A 16122-nucleotide genomic window follows, 5' to 3' on the forward strand; every position below is an offset into this window, starting at 1 on the left:
AAAACAAACAAAATGGTGCTTTTTACTACACAATTGCTGCTTAGACAGAACGTCTGGATCAGCTTGAGTGGGAAAATGATATGAAAAAAACACTATATTTCAGTTTTATTGACTATAAATGAAGTAAATAGACACATAAAAAGCATACAAATACAAACACACACATATGATCTCACTCCAGGCTTTGTCTTTGTCTCATCCCATGTTTATTCTGTATTGAGGTGTTTTTCTAACATGCCTTGTTTTGTATGACCTGCAGAGAGAAACGACCAGACTGAGCAAGAAGAAAGGCGAGAAATTAAACAGAGACTGAACAGAAAGGTACGAGCTCCATGTACGAATGCTACCGATCTTAATGTCTTCCTCTTTTTAAGGACACACTGCTGTACACAAATGTCTAAACACTGCCATCTAGCAAACAAGTAATTTAACACGTGTGTGTGTGTGTGTGTGTGTGTTTCTTCCCCTGCGTAGTTGAACCAACGTCCCACAGTAGACGAGCTACGTGACCGCAAGATCCTCATCCGCTTCAGTGACTACGTCGAAGTAGCCAAAGCTCAGGACTATGACAGAAGAGCGGACAAGCCCTGGACCAGACTGTCTGCTGCCGACAAGGTACAACTTCCTCTTAGGGACACCAAAAGAAATTGAGATGTAGATATTGTGTTAATCTGGCAGAGAATTATATATATATATAAAACATTTATGTGTGCATAATTGGGTTGCCAGATTGAAGGAATTTAAATTGAGTTACGGTTAAATCTTTTTTCATTTAAACTAGTTTCGATTTTTTATATATACATGTAATTGTTGAATGTGTGCATCCTGGCGGATTTTTTTGTGCGATTAAAATTAATTGTGTGTGTGTGTGTGTGTGTGTGTGTGTGTGTGTGTGTGTGTGTGTGTGTGTGTGTGTGTATATATATATATATATATACTGTATATACTGTATATACTGTGTATTGCTAGTTTGTGATTGATAGAGAGTATATATTGTGTATATAGTATAGTGTGTGTGTGTGTGTGTGTGTAAAATATATATATATATATACTGTATATACTGTGTATTGCTAGTTTGTGATTGATAGATAGTATATATTGTGTATATAGTATAGTGTGTGTGTGTGTGTGTGTGTGTAATATATATATACAGTGAGGAAAATAAGTATTTGAACACCCTGCTATTTTGCAAGTTCTTCCACTTAGAAATCATGGAGGGGTCTGAAATTGTCATCGTAGGTGCATGTCCACTGTGAGAGACATAATCTAAAAAAAAAAATCCAGAAATCACAATTTATGATTTTTAAACTATTTATTTGTATGATACAGCTGCAAATAAGTATTTGAACACCTGTCTATCAGCTAGAATTCTGACCTTCAAAGACCTGTTAGTCTGCCTTTAAAATGTCCACCTCCACTACATTTATTATCCTAAATTAGATGCACCTGTTTGAGGTCGTTAGCTGCATAAAGACACCTGTCCACCCCATACAATCAGTAAGACTCCAACTACTAAAATGGCCAAGACCAAAGAGCTGTCCAAAGACACTAAAGACAAAATTGTACACCTCCACAAGGCTGGAAAGGGCTACGGGGAAATTGCCAAGCAGCTTGGTGAAAAAAGGTCCACTGTTGGAGCAATCATTAGAAAATGGAAGAAGCTAAACATGACTGTCAATCTCCCTCGGACTGGGGCTCCATGCAAGATCTCACCTCGTAGGGTCTCAATGATCCTGAGGAAGGTGAGAAATCAGCCCAGAACTACACGGGAGGAGCTGGTCAATGACCTGAAAAGAGCTGGGACCACCGTTTCCAAGGTTACTGTTGGTAATACACTAAGACGTCATGGTTTGAAATCATGCATGGCACGGAAGGTTCCCCTGCTTAAACCAGCACATGTCCAGGCACGTCTTAAGTTTGCCAATGACCATTTGGATGATCCAGAGGAGTCATGGGAGAAAGTCATGTGGTCAGATGAGACCAAAATAGAACTTTTGGGTCATAATTCCACTAAACGTGTTTGGAGGAAGAAGAATGATGAGTACCATCCCAAGAACACCATCCCTACTGTGAAGCATGGGGGTGGTAGCATCATGCTTTGGGGGTGTTTTTCTGCACATGGGACAGGGCAACTGCACTGTATTAAGGAGAGGATGACCGAGGCCATGTATTGCGAGATTTTGGGGAACAACCTCCTTCCCTCAGTTAGAGCATTGAAGATGGGTCGAGGCTGGGTCCTCCAACATGACAATGACCCGAAGCACACAGCCAGGATAACCAAGGAGTGGCTCTGTAAGAAGCATATCAAGGTTCTGGCGTGGCCTAGCCAGTCTCCAGACCTAAACCAATAGAGAATCTTCAGAGGGAGCTCAAACTCCGTGTTTCCCAGCGACAGGCCAGAAACCTGACTGATCTAGAGAAGATCTAGAGTGGGCCAAAATCCCTCCTGCAGTGTGTGCAAACCTGGTGAAAAACTACAGGAAACGTTTGACCTTTTTAATTGCAAACAAAGGCTACTGTACCAAATATTAACATTGACTTTCTCAGGTGTTCAAATACTTATTTGCAGCTGTATCATACAAATAAATAGTTTAAAAATCATACATTGTGATTTCTGGATTTTTTTTTTTAGATTATGTCTCTCACAGTGGACATGCACCTACGATGACAATTTCAGACCCCTCCATGATTTTTAAGTGGGAGAACTTGCAAAATAGCAGAGTGTTCAAATACTTATTTTCCTCACTGTATATACACACACACACACACACACACACACACACACACACACTATACTATATACACAATATATACTATCTATCAATCACAAACTAGCAACATAAGACAATCATCAGCATTTATTTAGCATTTATTTATATATTTCATTAAGAATACACTATCATATCATATGGCTACTCATCAGCTGGTGTCTCAAAACCCACTTTTGATTTATTCCTCACAGGCTGCGATACGGAAAGAGCTGAACGAGTTCAAGAGCAACGAGATGGAGGTGCACGCATCAAGCAAACATCTCACCAGGTCAGTGTGTGTCATCTGTCATTTTTTTAGTGGGTGTGGTCTGAAATCGTGGAAGCAATATTCTTAAAAATGTATGTACCTGGAACCGTAAAAATCTGGGCAAATTTTTTTGTCGTTATTTATTCTGCAATTAGATCAGTTCTATTAATTTTGATGAAATTGTTTGTGTCAAAATACACCGTATGGACAAAAGTTTGTAGACACCTGACCATAAGATTGGCTTGTGCTTTCTCAACATACCACATTTAATCCCCATTTGCTGTTATAATAACCTACATTCTTCTGGGAAGATGTTCCACTAGATTTTGGAGTGTGGAGATTTGTGTGATATAAAGTCAAGTGTTTGTAAAGTTAAGTACTGATGTAGGTGAGGTGAGGAGGCCTGGGGGTGCAGCATTCAGCGTTCCAATTCACCCCAAAGGTGTTCAGCAGGGTTGAGGTCAGAGCTCCATAGCAGATCTTCTACTCTAATTTATGCAAAGAATATCTTCATGGAACTGGCTCCAAAGCCATCTGATTCAATTGGGTGCTTCCATTTTGTGGTAACAGTTTGGGGGCAGAACCACATATTGTGGGAAAAGTCAGTCCCAATACTTTTATCCATGTCGTGTATAAAAAGCTAAATGTCATAGACGACATGGGTTTCACTTTTCCTTCTTGACTAATTTGGAGTGGGTGTGGCTTACCCACCCCGCTCTCTTGTGCTGGAGTCTGCACACATTAGCACCACATGACACAGATAACAAATGCTTCCTCGGATTTAGCTTACACTCGTTTTTATGCTAGTCTGCGTATTTTGTCCAGACGAGAATAGCCTCTAGAAGTTGGTATGATTTATGAAGTCCTCACAGATGTTCGCTTCGTTTCTTCTCTTCTTCAGGTTCCACCGACCATAGCAAGGTTTCTTCTGTGAAGAACATGCTGGACGCTAAAGGAAGACCTCAGGAGGGTCCATCCTGCATCCGTGGCCCACGGGGTCCCTGGAGGGCCTGCTGTATTCTTTTTTCCTTTGGGCATTATCTCGGGAAGCTCGGAGGCTATGTCTCTGGAAAATCTCGTGCGACTCCAAAAAACTCCTCAGACAAGCTACACCTGTAGTTTTTTTCTCTACCTGGCTTTGTTTCGTATTCTTTTCTTTTTTTCTTATGAAGTACCTTGATGGAAATGAACGTTAATTTGAAGAAAAAAAAAAAAAAAAAAAAGAAAAAAACCAAACGAATAAACCCAGGTCCTTTTTCTTAAAGACTGTTTTTAAAAGAAGAAGAAGAAGAAGAAGAAGAAAACACCTTTCAGTGCCAATAAAAGGGAGGGATGAAGTGGTCCTGCATGTGATCCGTTTCCTCTCCCCCATGATGGTACTGTAGTCACACCTTGCTAAAACTTGACTTCAGTTTCATATCTGCTGTATATATGTCTGAAATTCATGTCTTACCTTTGTAAGCATTATTTATTGTCTGCACAGTACAAAATTTGGATTTTTACGGAAAAAAAAACCCAAGCGTGTATGTCATTATTTTCGTACGTGGATCAGTTCATCTTGTGGGGGGACATCATGCATTTCATTTAAACAATTTATTTTAATGTGGTACACGTCCTTATCTAGAGCTACTTATTATTATTATTATCTCATATACTGAGCAGTTGAGGGTTCAGGGGCCAGGAGATGTAGCTTGGTGGGGCTGGGATTTTTTGAGTAGATGTCCAACATCTGATCCGCTGAGCTACAGCTTCCCTTGTTTAATGACTGCATATCTGAAAAAAATTTCTGAAATAATTCAGTAGTGTAGAAGTGTTAAACCTTTTAAATGATTGCGCATTTTTTATTTACAATACTAAAACATTATGAAAAATTAAAGCACATTTGGGCAAGAAAAAAAATTGATTGATAAACAATCACATTGTTACTGATAATAGATAGATAGATAGATAGATAGATAGATAGATAGATAGATAGATAGATAGATAGATAGATAGATAGATAGATAGATAGATAGATAAATAGATAGATAGATACAACTTTATTGTCATTGCATTGTACAGGTACACAGCAACGAAATGCAGTTTGGCATCTACCAGAAGTGCAAAATGTAGCAGTCGTGCAAAAGTGCAGATAAATATCCAGCATATTTACAGTGCAGATAACTATCTAGCATATTTACAGCAAGTGGTATATATGAGAGTATATACAGTGAATAAATATAAAGGCTATTTCAGTGCAGAGATGTGTGGACATTCAGAAGTACAGTGAATAAATATAGAGGCGTACAGTAATTAAGAAAAATGTGCAGAAATGAAAGGTTACAAGATCACAAGATTATGGCATTAAGGAGTAGCAAGCTGAATAAACAGTCTACTATATATATATATATATATATATATATAAAAAGTAGTAATGAAAATAATAATAATAATAAGAAAAGTAGTAGAAACTGGTTGTATCACAATATACATAATATACAGTGAGGAAAATAAGTATTTGAACACTCTGCTATTTTGCAAGTTCTCCCACTTAGAAATCATCTTGGGGTCTGAAATTGTCATCGTAGGTGCATGTCCACTGGGAGAGACATAATCTAAAAAAAAAAATCCAGAAATCACAATTTATGATTTTTAAACTATTTATTTGTATGATACAGCTGCAAATAAGTATTTGAACACCTGTCTATCAGCTAGAATTCTGACCCTCAAAGACCTGTTAGTCTGCCTTTAAAATGTCCACCTCCACTACATTTATTATCCTAAATTAGATGCACCTGTTTGAGGTTGTTAGCTGCATAAAGACACCTGTCCACCCCATACAATCAGTAAGAATCCAACTACTAACATGGCCAAGACCAAAGAGCTGTCCAAAGACACTAGAGACAAAATTGTACACCTCCACAAGGCTGGAAAGGGCTACGGGGAAATTGTCAAGCAGCTTGGTGAAAAAAGGTCCACTGTTGGAGCAATCATTAGAAAATGGAAGAAGCTAAACATGACTGTTAATCTCCCTCGGACTGGGGCTCCATGCAAGATCTCACCTCGTGGGGTCTCAATGATCCTAAGGAAGGTGAGAAATCAGCCCAGAACTACACGGGAGGAGCTGGTCAATGACCTGAAAAGAGCTGGGACCACCGTTTCCAAGGTTACTGTTGGTAATACACTAAGATGTCATGGTTTGAAATCATGCATGGCACGGAAGGTTCCCCTGCTTAAACCAGCTCATGTCCAGGCACGTCTTAAATTTGCCAATGACCATTTGGATGATCCAGAGGAGTCATGGGAGAAAGTCATGTGGTCAGATGAGACCAAAATAGAACTTTTGGGTCATAATTCCACTAAACGTGTTTGGAGGAAGAAGAATGATGAGTACCATCCCAAGAACACCATCCCTACTGTGAAGCATGGGGGTGGTAGCATCATGCTTTGGGGGTGTTTTTCTGTACATGGGACAGGGCGACTGCACTGTATTAATGAGAGGATGACCGGGGCCATGTATTGCGAGATTTTGGGGAATAACCTCCTTCCCTCAAAGAGCATTGAAGATTTGTCGAAGCTGGGTCTTCCAACATGAAAATGACCCGAAGCACACAGCCAGGATAACCAAGGAGTGGCTCTGTAAGAAGCATATCAAGGTTCTGGCGTGGCCTAGCCAGTCTCCAGACCTAAACCCAGTAGAGAATCTTTGGAGGGAGCTCAAACTCCGTGTTTCTCAGCGACAGGCCAGAAACCTGACTGATCTAGAGAAGATCTGTGTGGAGGAGTGGGCCAAAATCCCTCCTGCAGTGTGTGCAAACCTGGTGAAAAACTACAGGAAACGTTTGACCTCTGTAACTGCAAACAAAGGCTACTGTACCAAATATTAACATTGACTTTTTCAGGTGTTCAAATACTTATTTGCAGCTGTATCATACAAATAAATAGTTAAAAAATCATATATTGTGATTTCTGGATTTTTTTTTTAGATTATGTCTCTCACAGTGGACATGCACCTACGATGACAATTTCAGACCCCTCCATGATTTCTAAGTGGGAGAACTTGCAAAATAGCAGGGTGTTTAAATACTTATTTTCCTCACTGTATATAAAAAATCACACTTTATTACTTTAAAATGCAGGTAATTAAGTAAAAGGTAGTCAAAAAAACACAAACACTTCAGCGCAATCGTAGTAACAACACAAAATTATTTTAAAATAAACCAATATAAAGCATTTAAAAATGAATAACCGCATGTGCATGCAAATTGAATAAACGTACATTTATTAAAATAAATAAGAAAGTGTCAAATACAGCATACAACATATACACAGCATATCAAAACGAATATACATATACTTTTAATTAGACATCAATGGAACACATGATGAATTTCGAACATGAAGTATGGAGGATATAAATCAGGGTTTGAATGAGAACGTTCTTTCGAATTTCAGAGATTTATGAAAATCCTTGAAAAAAAAACTATTGTAAAGTTCTGAAGGTTTCTAGCATGAGTTAATAGTCTGAGTGCTAAAAGCAGGAAGTCCTGTTAGCATCACTGTTGTTTAGATCACATCAAGTGACTTTAATTGTTATTTCAACTACATACAGGTGGTCCATTCATCCAAAAACAATAGAGCTACATAAAATACCAGATACAACCAGAGTGCAAAAAAAAAAAAAAACGTAATAAAAGCCAACAAAACAATAGCCAGTATTAAAGCTGTTACTCATGGGCTCTCTGAACTCACTTAAAACATTCCTTTCAATTTTTCACATTGCTGAAGATTTCACATTATTTAGACAAAAATATTGGGAAACCTGACTTTTCCAGCCTTCTATAATTCTGCCATAAAAGCTCTGCCACAAAATTAGTGCTACACAATTGGATGTGGTAACATTAAATCTTCCCTTCACTTAAACTACGAGACCCAAGACCTGTTCCAGCATGACAATGCCCCTTTGCACAAAGCCAGCTGTATGAAGATAAGGCTTATATGGGTTGAAGTGGAAGATCTCCTGCTATGGAGCTCTGATCTCAACCCTACTGGACACCACTGGGATGAATGTAAATGCTGAATGCTGCACCCCAGGCCTCCTCAACTCGCCTACATCAGTACTTGACATTACTAACACCCTTATGGCTGCATATCACACAAATCTCCACAAGCACACTCCGAAATCTAGTGTAACATCTTCCCAGAAGAGTAGAGTTCATTATAGTAGCAAATTGAGATTAAATGAGTAATGGGTTTCTCAAAAAAAGCACATGGTTGTGTCCACAAACTTTTGACCTTACAGTGTGGCTTTCATCATATAAATCAGTGTCAAATATGTGACTGCATTCAGGAAAGACTCAGACACAGAATATATGTGCCGTACTGTTTTATTCCTCTTACACCACAGAAAGTTTTAAGTTTTGAATAAATTCCTTTACATTTAAGCAGTGGCAGGTCGTGCATTTCACAGCGAGGTATTCAGTGGTGTTCCCCTTGAATCAATCCACTTCGTAATCCCATCATTATGAAGCCACCGCTGTGGAAACCATCAATATTATAGAGAAACGCAGTAGAACAGAGCGCTGCATCACAGACAGTAAAACTCATACACTGAGAATGAATGGCATCACTAAAGCCAGAAATCTAATGAACACAATTCAACAAGTCTCCTTTCACTGTAGCCACAACTGCACCTCCCATAAACACCATCTCTAGCAGAAGCATCGATATTAACCTCATTAAATAACCCCAGATTTTTCCCTGCATTTCTGTGCATTTTCTCCCATGCGTTACGGTTTACGGATTCGAAATGAAGTCAAATTGTGTGTTTTTGTGAAATTTCTACAGGACAGAAAACGCGAAAGTATAACTGGTTAATGAAAAAGAGCGTTCCTCAAGTTATCAAGCGTTACTTAAAAAGCCCGTACAGTAGAGTGTATCTGCGACTAAATCAATTTCTTCCCCTTTGTCAGCCATTTAAAAAAAAAAACAGATATGAATATATTCGAGCTTGTACAGTTTGCTACAGATGTGATGTGCGAGCTCTGACTAGAGTGCTCTCTGACCATCCAATCAAAGGGTGTGAAAATGTTGGACACCTGCAAGATGGCCCTGGAGTCATCAACTCAAAATCTGATTGTTTAGAGCAACAGCCTTCAAGCAACATGTGTATGAAGCTACAGGCACTGCACTGTGGATTCTGAAGGCCTTAAAGAAGGCAGATTTCTTCGACCATGGCAACACAGGATGCTGAAATATGATTGGATAGAAACTTTAACCACTTGAAGAACATCCCATAGAACATAGTATAAACTGCGTTAGAAGGCTAAGGGCTACCCTGACATTGGAGACTCCAAAAAATGGCCTTTGCAATTTCATTTTACACATATACAGTTTTTAAAACACATTTGTATACTTTATTTCTCTACAGAGCATTGCTCCCATATACTGGAGTGAAATTATGGAGGAAATTATATTTTATGATTTATTCCATTATATAAAAACTTGACACATTTTCCTAAACTGTCAGTTAAAGCCACGTTCTCTACATATTTCCTAAAGCAATCAGCAAACCTCCTCCTCGCGATATCAGCGTCGTTCCACTTTAGCTGTTTTTGTTTGTTTCTCAGTCGACCTTTGTTGCCTGACCTCAGCGTGAGCATATCTCTTATCCTCTTCTTTGTGTGGATCGAGGACAGAGCGTCCGCGGGCATTATTTATTTACAGAGTCATACAAGGACTTGTTCAGGGAAGCAAACAAGAGCAATAATGAGAGCATCGAACGTGTCTTAAGTAACAGACCGATTTGATCAAGAGCTATCTGAAGCAAAAACAAACAAACAAACAAACACATTTGCAGTTTTGCTGAATATCTTTTACCTTGTAAGCATTATTTATTAAGCCTGGTGCAAAGGCCAGAGTTTCCTTTCAACATGAAAGACTGAATAAGTGGGAGCAAAAGTTTATACCCCTCTTTGGAGTATTTGGAGTTACCCCTATGTATTACATTTACATTTTTAGCATTTGGGCGACATACAAAAGTAATTTACAGTGTCCGTCAATAAATAAATTATATATATATCTCACAGAAAAGTATTGCATTAACACATGTTTTGCTATAAACATGTTTATTCCCTTTATGTGTATTGAAACAACAATATCTTTGTGTAATGTAATGTATATATACTTCAAGCCAAAAAACTGAACCCCATAACATTAGACCAATGAAATTTCCGAACGGAAACGAAAAAACTCACCTCACCTGTGTTCTGAGCTGCACGACTTCGGGAGAAAAAACTTCCATCGGGTGATTTTTAATCACGATGCCAAAAGATAAACTCCCGAGAGAAATAGTTGTGAAAGGAAGGAGGAAGACAGTGAACAATGACTTTCTTGGTCGGCTACTGTTTAGATACAAGCCGTTGTAGCGCGTTGAGTCTGGGTGAAGGGAGAGCTCGCTAACTCCAGTTACAACAGAAATCATATAAGCACAGACAGGTTTCCAAAACTCGTGCTTTTTTATTTTTCTTGGCAACAGCGTTACGGGTTAGGCAAAGAAACCTAGAAATGAGCATCAGAAAATAATAAGGACATAATCCTCGGTCTTGCACACATGCAGTAATAGTGGAAAAATGCAGTGGCGGGCTATTCCCAAAATACTGCTATGCTCTTAAAGGAAGCACAACATATTTCATCCGTTACACCGTGTGTAACGTGTCTTTTGTTAAAGCCTGTGTAAAGTACATTAGTGTAGACACCTGCGGCTTATAGACAGGTGCAGCTTATTTATGTTAAAAATAAAAATATTTGTAAAATTGAGTGGGTGCGGCTTATATAAGGGTGCGCTTTATAGTCCGGAAATTACGGTGTGTGTATGTATATATATATATATATATATATATATATATATATATATATATATATATATATATATATATATATATATATATATTTTTTTTTTATTTTTTTTTTTTTTTTTTAATAGTACAAGCACTAATATATGGTCACACGTCCTAAAAGGCTGTGCATTATAATCATTTTTTTTTTTCATTTTATTCACGTGATCACATCATAACGAGTTGTTTTCTTGTGATCAATTTTCTCGTTATCTCATAATAGAGTAACAAACCTCGTTTCCTCGTACTTAATTTTTCTGCGTATTCCGCATAAGAGCGTGTTCTACAAGCAGCATCATCGCAGCATCATGGATGATCGCATTCGCTTTTAATTTAATCAGTGACTTATTCAAACTGAAATAGCTCTGTGTCTGTCAGTGATTGACACACAAACTTTCAACAATTGAGAAGGAGGCTGTGCTTCTGTTGAATACTCAAAAAAGAAATTAGTGATCAGGAGGAAACAATGTTTGTTATGTCAAGATCTTGAAAATCTTATGTCCTAATCACAAGAACACAGCTCTTTTTCTGACGAGAAAATGAAGCCGTGATCACAAGAAAACTCATTATTTGGAGATCGCGAGAAAATGAAGTGTTGATCATGAGAAAACAACTCGTTATGTCGAGATCACGAAATAATTTAGTCACGGTCATGTGATAACAATATTGTTATTATTAACCAAGATACTAGTATTTTTCATACTCATCAAAATACCAGGTTATACAAACATCTAATACCAGGTTATACGATGTGCTGTAAGCCAAGTGAGTACACTGATAACCAGATGACTGGTCATGAAACAAAAGGCTAGGACGTATTTCATGATTACATGATGTTCTTCCTTATCTTCAGTCTTATCAGTGTTTGATATTTGTGTTAAGGTTACTTTAAAACCTTTTTTAAAGGCAAATCTTACCTCGAAACAATAACAGAAACATGTTTCATTTATGAAAAACATCACAGGGTAAAAAAAAAAATGTGATTATCATATTAGAAATTAATTTTCTTTTCTCTCTTGGACTTTAAAGTGTGTTTGTGTAGGGGGGGGGATTATTGGGATTATTGTTTGTACTTTAATCCGAAGGTTCAGCAGGGAGTCCTCTTTTAAGAACATGCATATTGAGTTCTTATATAACACCGAGCCGTAGAGCCCAGAAATGTCAATGTGACCGCTTCCGAATGCAGCTCCACCACCATCACGCTCGTTTCTTTTGAAGGGAAGCTAATAGCTTTTTTTTTTTCCTACATAAAGTCAAAAAAGAACACCTACACGCTCCGTCTCTTTCTCCCTCTCACACAGAGAAACTCCTGGAAATGCACAATGATACGCTTATGAAATAAATAATCAGGTGTAGACTCGAACTCTTAATATGTGTTACATAAAGCTGTCTGATTTTACTGTTTATGTCTCAGTCTAGTGGAAGCAGATCTCCCTCCAACTGCGTCTCAGCGGTGGTTATATAAGAGCAACAAGAGACGCATTGACAGATCAGAATGTCCTGGAAATCGTGGCACTGATTCAAGATGAAGAACAAAAAATTGTTCTGTCTTGATGCGTTTTTTTTTTTTTTGGCAAATCAGAGAACGAGGAGTTGGAAAATGCAGCGGTACACCAGCAAAAGTTGGACATGACATTAAATGTCAAGTCAAGTTTATTTCTATAGCGCTTTTCACAACAGACATTGTCGCAAAGCAGCTCAAAGAGTTATGTGTATTTACCCTGACTGTGGCAAGGAAAAACTCCCTTAGATGTTATGAGGAAGAAACCTTGAGAGGAACCAGACTCAAAAGATGAACCCATCCTCATTTGGGTGACATCAAGAGTGTGATTATAGTCTTTAAACAATACAGAACACTGGAGAGTGAGAACTAACATGAGCACTGGAGTGTACAGTCTTTCTACATTCTTTTAAATGTCAGGTTATAGCAGTGGTGTACAGCAAAGAAGTACATGTAATTCATTGCTCTTCTTAATCAGGTTTATACTTAGCACGATCATACAGTTTAGCATCAGTTCAACAGCAAGCAAAATGTTTTAGAGGAATAAACGATGGCACAAACTCCTGACTCGAACTCGCCACAATACACGTGACCTTAGTAGGCGAAAAAGAAGGTTTTGTGCTAATGATAATTTGAATAGAAACCAATCAGAGTTTGACTCATTAATATTATTCTAATAATAGATCAGTGTTCTAAGAGTAGCATTACAGTCTTTTTACATGACCTGAGTTGATTAAGCAAAGAGTCTTGTGAAAAGGCAAATACTTTTGCACTTTTATTCAAGTGAAAGTTTAAAGGGAGCACTTTTACTTTTACTGGAATAATATTTTACCGAGTGTCCAATAAAATCTCTGCTTTAACTCAAGTACATGTTCTTCATTCACCACTGGGTTACAGAAAGCAGCAGCAGTTGTGGTTGGTGGCGCTGAGGGGTTTGAACTCATAACCTTCTAATCAGAGGTCCAATATCTTAATAATCTATACACTTGAAAAAAGATAAGCACACGCCCAGTTTGCCCAGAATAAATCTTGTTTTGATTATTTGCATTAAAATATACGTTTCACCGTGGTGTGCATAACGTGTTATGGAGAAACCCTCATCAGACTGACTTACAATTATCTCATCTATTCAACTGAGCAGTTGAGGGCAAGTTGAGGACCCAGAAGCAGGAGTTATAGTTGGTGATGCTTGGATTGGACCTTCCAATCACAAGTCCAATGTCATAATTATTTATACACTTCAAAGAAGATCAGCAACATCAATAATCATTTCAAACTTCATGCTTGTTCCCTAAAAAAAAACTCACTATAATTTCCTTTTCTCAATCTGCCCTTTGGTGTAAATTGTACTTTGCAGAATAAATCTTGTGTCTAATTTCAGTGTCTCATCACAAACTTTTCATTTAGGAAACAAAGGGTAGCAAAACTACATTTCCACAGTGTTTTTGTTCAGTAGAGCTGAGAACAGTCGCCAGGTCTTCGCTTAAGTCCCAGTCCACCTAAAAAAATACAAAGAAAACACACTTAATTCGATTTTTCAGTATATGTAATACAAATAGTCATTATAAACTGTATTTCTATTTTCCCCTTCTTAATGTTTGCAGTATGTCTTTAAACAGAAAAGCTAAAACTATAATTTCTATACATCAGATACACTGCTTTAACTTTCCCTTTGCCTTTAAATGCATTCATAGAAATTAATTATATTTCATTCCAGTTATTCACTTTGAAATATTTTATTATTAGTCAAAGTGGAGAGTGTAGGTGGTGCGTCACCCTGTGTGTTCACCTTATATGACCACCACTGTTAGACTGCATAGATCTGAGTTAAAAGAAAAATCAGCCATATATATATATATTTCTTTTTTTTTTCACAGTTCACGTTTTCATTTACAGCGTTTGGCAGATTCCCTTATGCAGAATGACTTATGTCTTATCCAGCTGAGGGGCCTTGCTCAAGGGCCCAACAGTGGCAGTTTGGTGGTGCTGGTGTTAAACTCACAACCTACCAAATAGTAGTCCAATGTCTTAAACTTCAATGCTACCACAACCAAACTCAATGTTTTATTATGAAAGCTTTTCGTACACAGTGAAGGTCATAAATCCACTTCTAGTTACTGTGAATTATTTCAAGTCAAGTCAAGTCAAGTCAAGTCAAGTTTATTTGTATAGCGCTTTTCACAACAGACATTGTCTCAAAGCAGCTTTACAGAAAACAACAGTGAAGGTGAATGGTGTGCGTTTGTCCCTGATGAGCAAGCCGTGGCGACAGTGGCAAGGAAAAACTCCCTTAGATGATATGAGGAAGAAACCTTGAGAGGAACCAGACTCAAAGGGGAACCCATCCTCATATGGGTGACATCAAGAGTTTGGTCATAAATCTTTCAACAATACAGAACAATTTGTGATCATCATAGATCCAGCATCAGCTTCTCCATGCCAGGGCCTTTAAACACTCGGCATCTACTTCTCCATGATCATCCATAGGTCCATAATCTTCACGAGGTGGGACGTGACTGGAGCTGGCCAAACCTCAGGATGCCTCGGGATGGGGAGAGAAAGAGAAGCAGTGGAGAGGAATTAGCGTAGCTGCTGTTCATGATATTAACAGCACAAGTTGATAATGTGCATGTAATCAGATGTTCTGGAGCACAAGGTTGTGATGTGATGTGTGTGATGTGTGTTATGTGTAGGCTTTGCTAAAAAGATATGTTTTTAATCTGCACTTAAACTGGGAGAGTGTATCTGAACCCCGAACACTGTCAGGAAGACTATTCCAGAGTTTAGGAGCTAAATGTGAAAATGCTCTACCGCCTTTAGTGGACTTTGCTATTCTAGGAACTACTAGAAGCCCAGAGTTTTGAGATCTCAGGGAGCGTGACGGATTGTAGCGTGTTAAGAGACTGGATAGATACATGGGAGCCAAACCATTTAGTGCTTTATAAGTGAGTAGCAGTAGTTTGTAGTCTATTCGAAACTTAATAGGAAGCCAATGTAGGGACGATAAGATTGGGGTTATATGATCGTATTTTCTTGACCTAGTAAGAACTCTTGCTGCGGCATTCTGAACTAACTGAAGCTTGTTTATTGTTTCATTCAAGAACCATAAAAATTGATTTGGACTGCAATTAATATAAACAGTTATGAAAATGTCCAGGACTACAACTAGGACACATGGATTCAGACAACAATAAATTAATATTGAGATGCCACCCATCTGAGTCTGGTTTGTCTCTAGGTTTCTTCTCCATATATAACTGATTTACCCTTAAACCACCACCACCACCACCACCACCACCACCACCACCTCTGGCTGGCTCATTAGAGATAAAAGGACTAATTAATCAATTTAACATTTATAATGAATTTATTTCATTCTGTAAAGTTGCTTTGTGACAATGTTCTTTGTTTTTGTTTTAGCGCTATACAAATACAATTACATTGAAATGAACGTCTAGACATTTTATACCTAGAAAATTATTAGAAATAAGATGAAAAGTTATCAGAATAGCTATACATCCAGATCTAACTTCGCCTTTCTGAATATTTTCTACAATCAGACGATTTATAATCTGAGAAAATAATTGACCTTTTACAGCTTAATGCAGCACAAACACTAGTTTCTCATGAGTCTTTCTGCTCTTTCATTTTCAGTCCTCGTGTAACCTGGTCCTACATTAGCGGTTCCCTTAATCTGTTATGTTATACATTACAAAGCGACTCTTGCAT

The 16122-nt window shown here is 38.0% G+C and overlaps 1 protein-coding gene across 4 annotated transcripts in view; it reads left to right on the forward strand.

The window, feature by feature from the left end:
- phactr3b (phosphatase and actin regulator 3b) overlaps positions 1 to 4320 on the forward strand; it is a 67107-nt gene extending 62787 nt beyond the window's left edge. For all 4 annotated transcript variants that reach the window (XM_083535314.1, XM_083535315.1, XM_083535316.1 and 1 more), the window contains exons 10-13: positions 260 to 321; positions 475 to 615; positions 2963 to 3039; positions 3920 to 4320. In XM_083535314.1, the coding sequence (XP_083391440.1) occupies positions 260 to 321; positions 475 to 615; positions 2963 to 3039; positions 3920 to 3935 (296 nt within the window). In that variant the 3' untranslated portion in view covers positions 3936 to 4320. The remainder of the gene's footprint in view (positions 1 to 259; positions 322 to 474; positions 616 to 2962; positions 3040 to 3919) is intronic.
- The last annotated feature ends 11802 nt before the right edge of the window (positions 4321 to 16122 follow it).

The sequence above is a fragment of the Silurus aristotelis genome (genome assembly GCF_946808225.1).
Source record: "Silurus aristotelis genome assembly, chromosome: 29".
Classification (NCBI taxonomy): Eukaryota; Metazoa; Chordata; class Actinopteri; order Siluriformes; family Siluridae; genus Silurus; species Silurus aristotelis.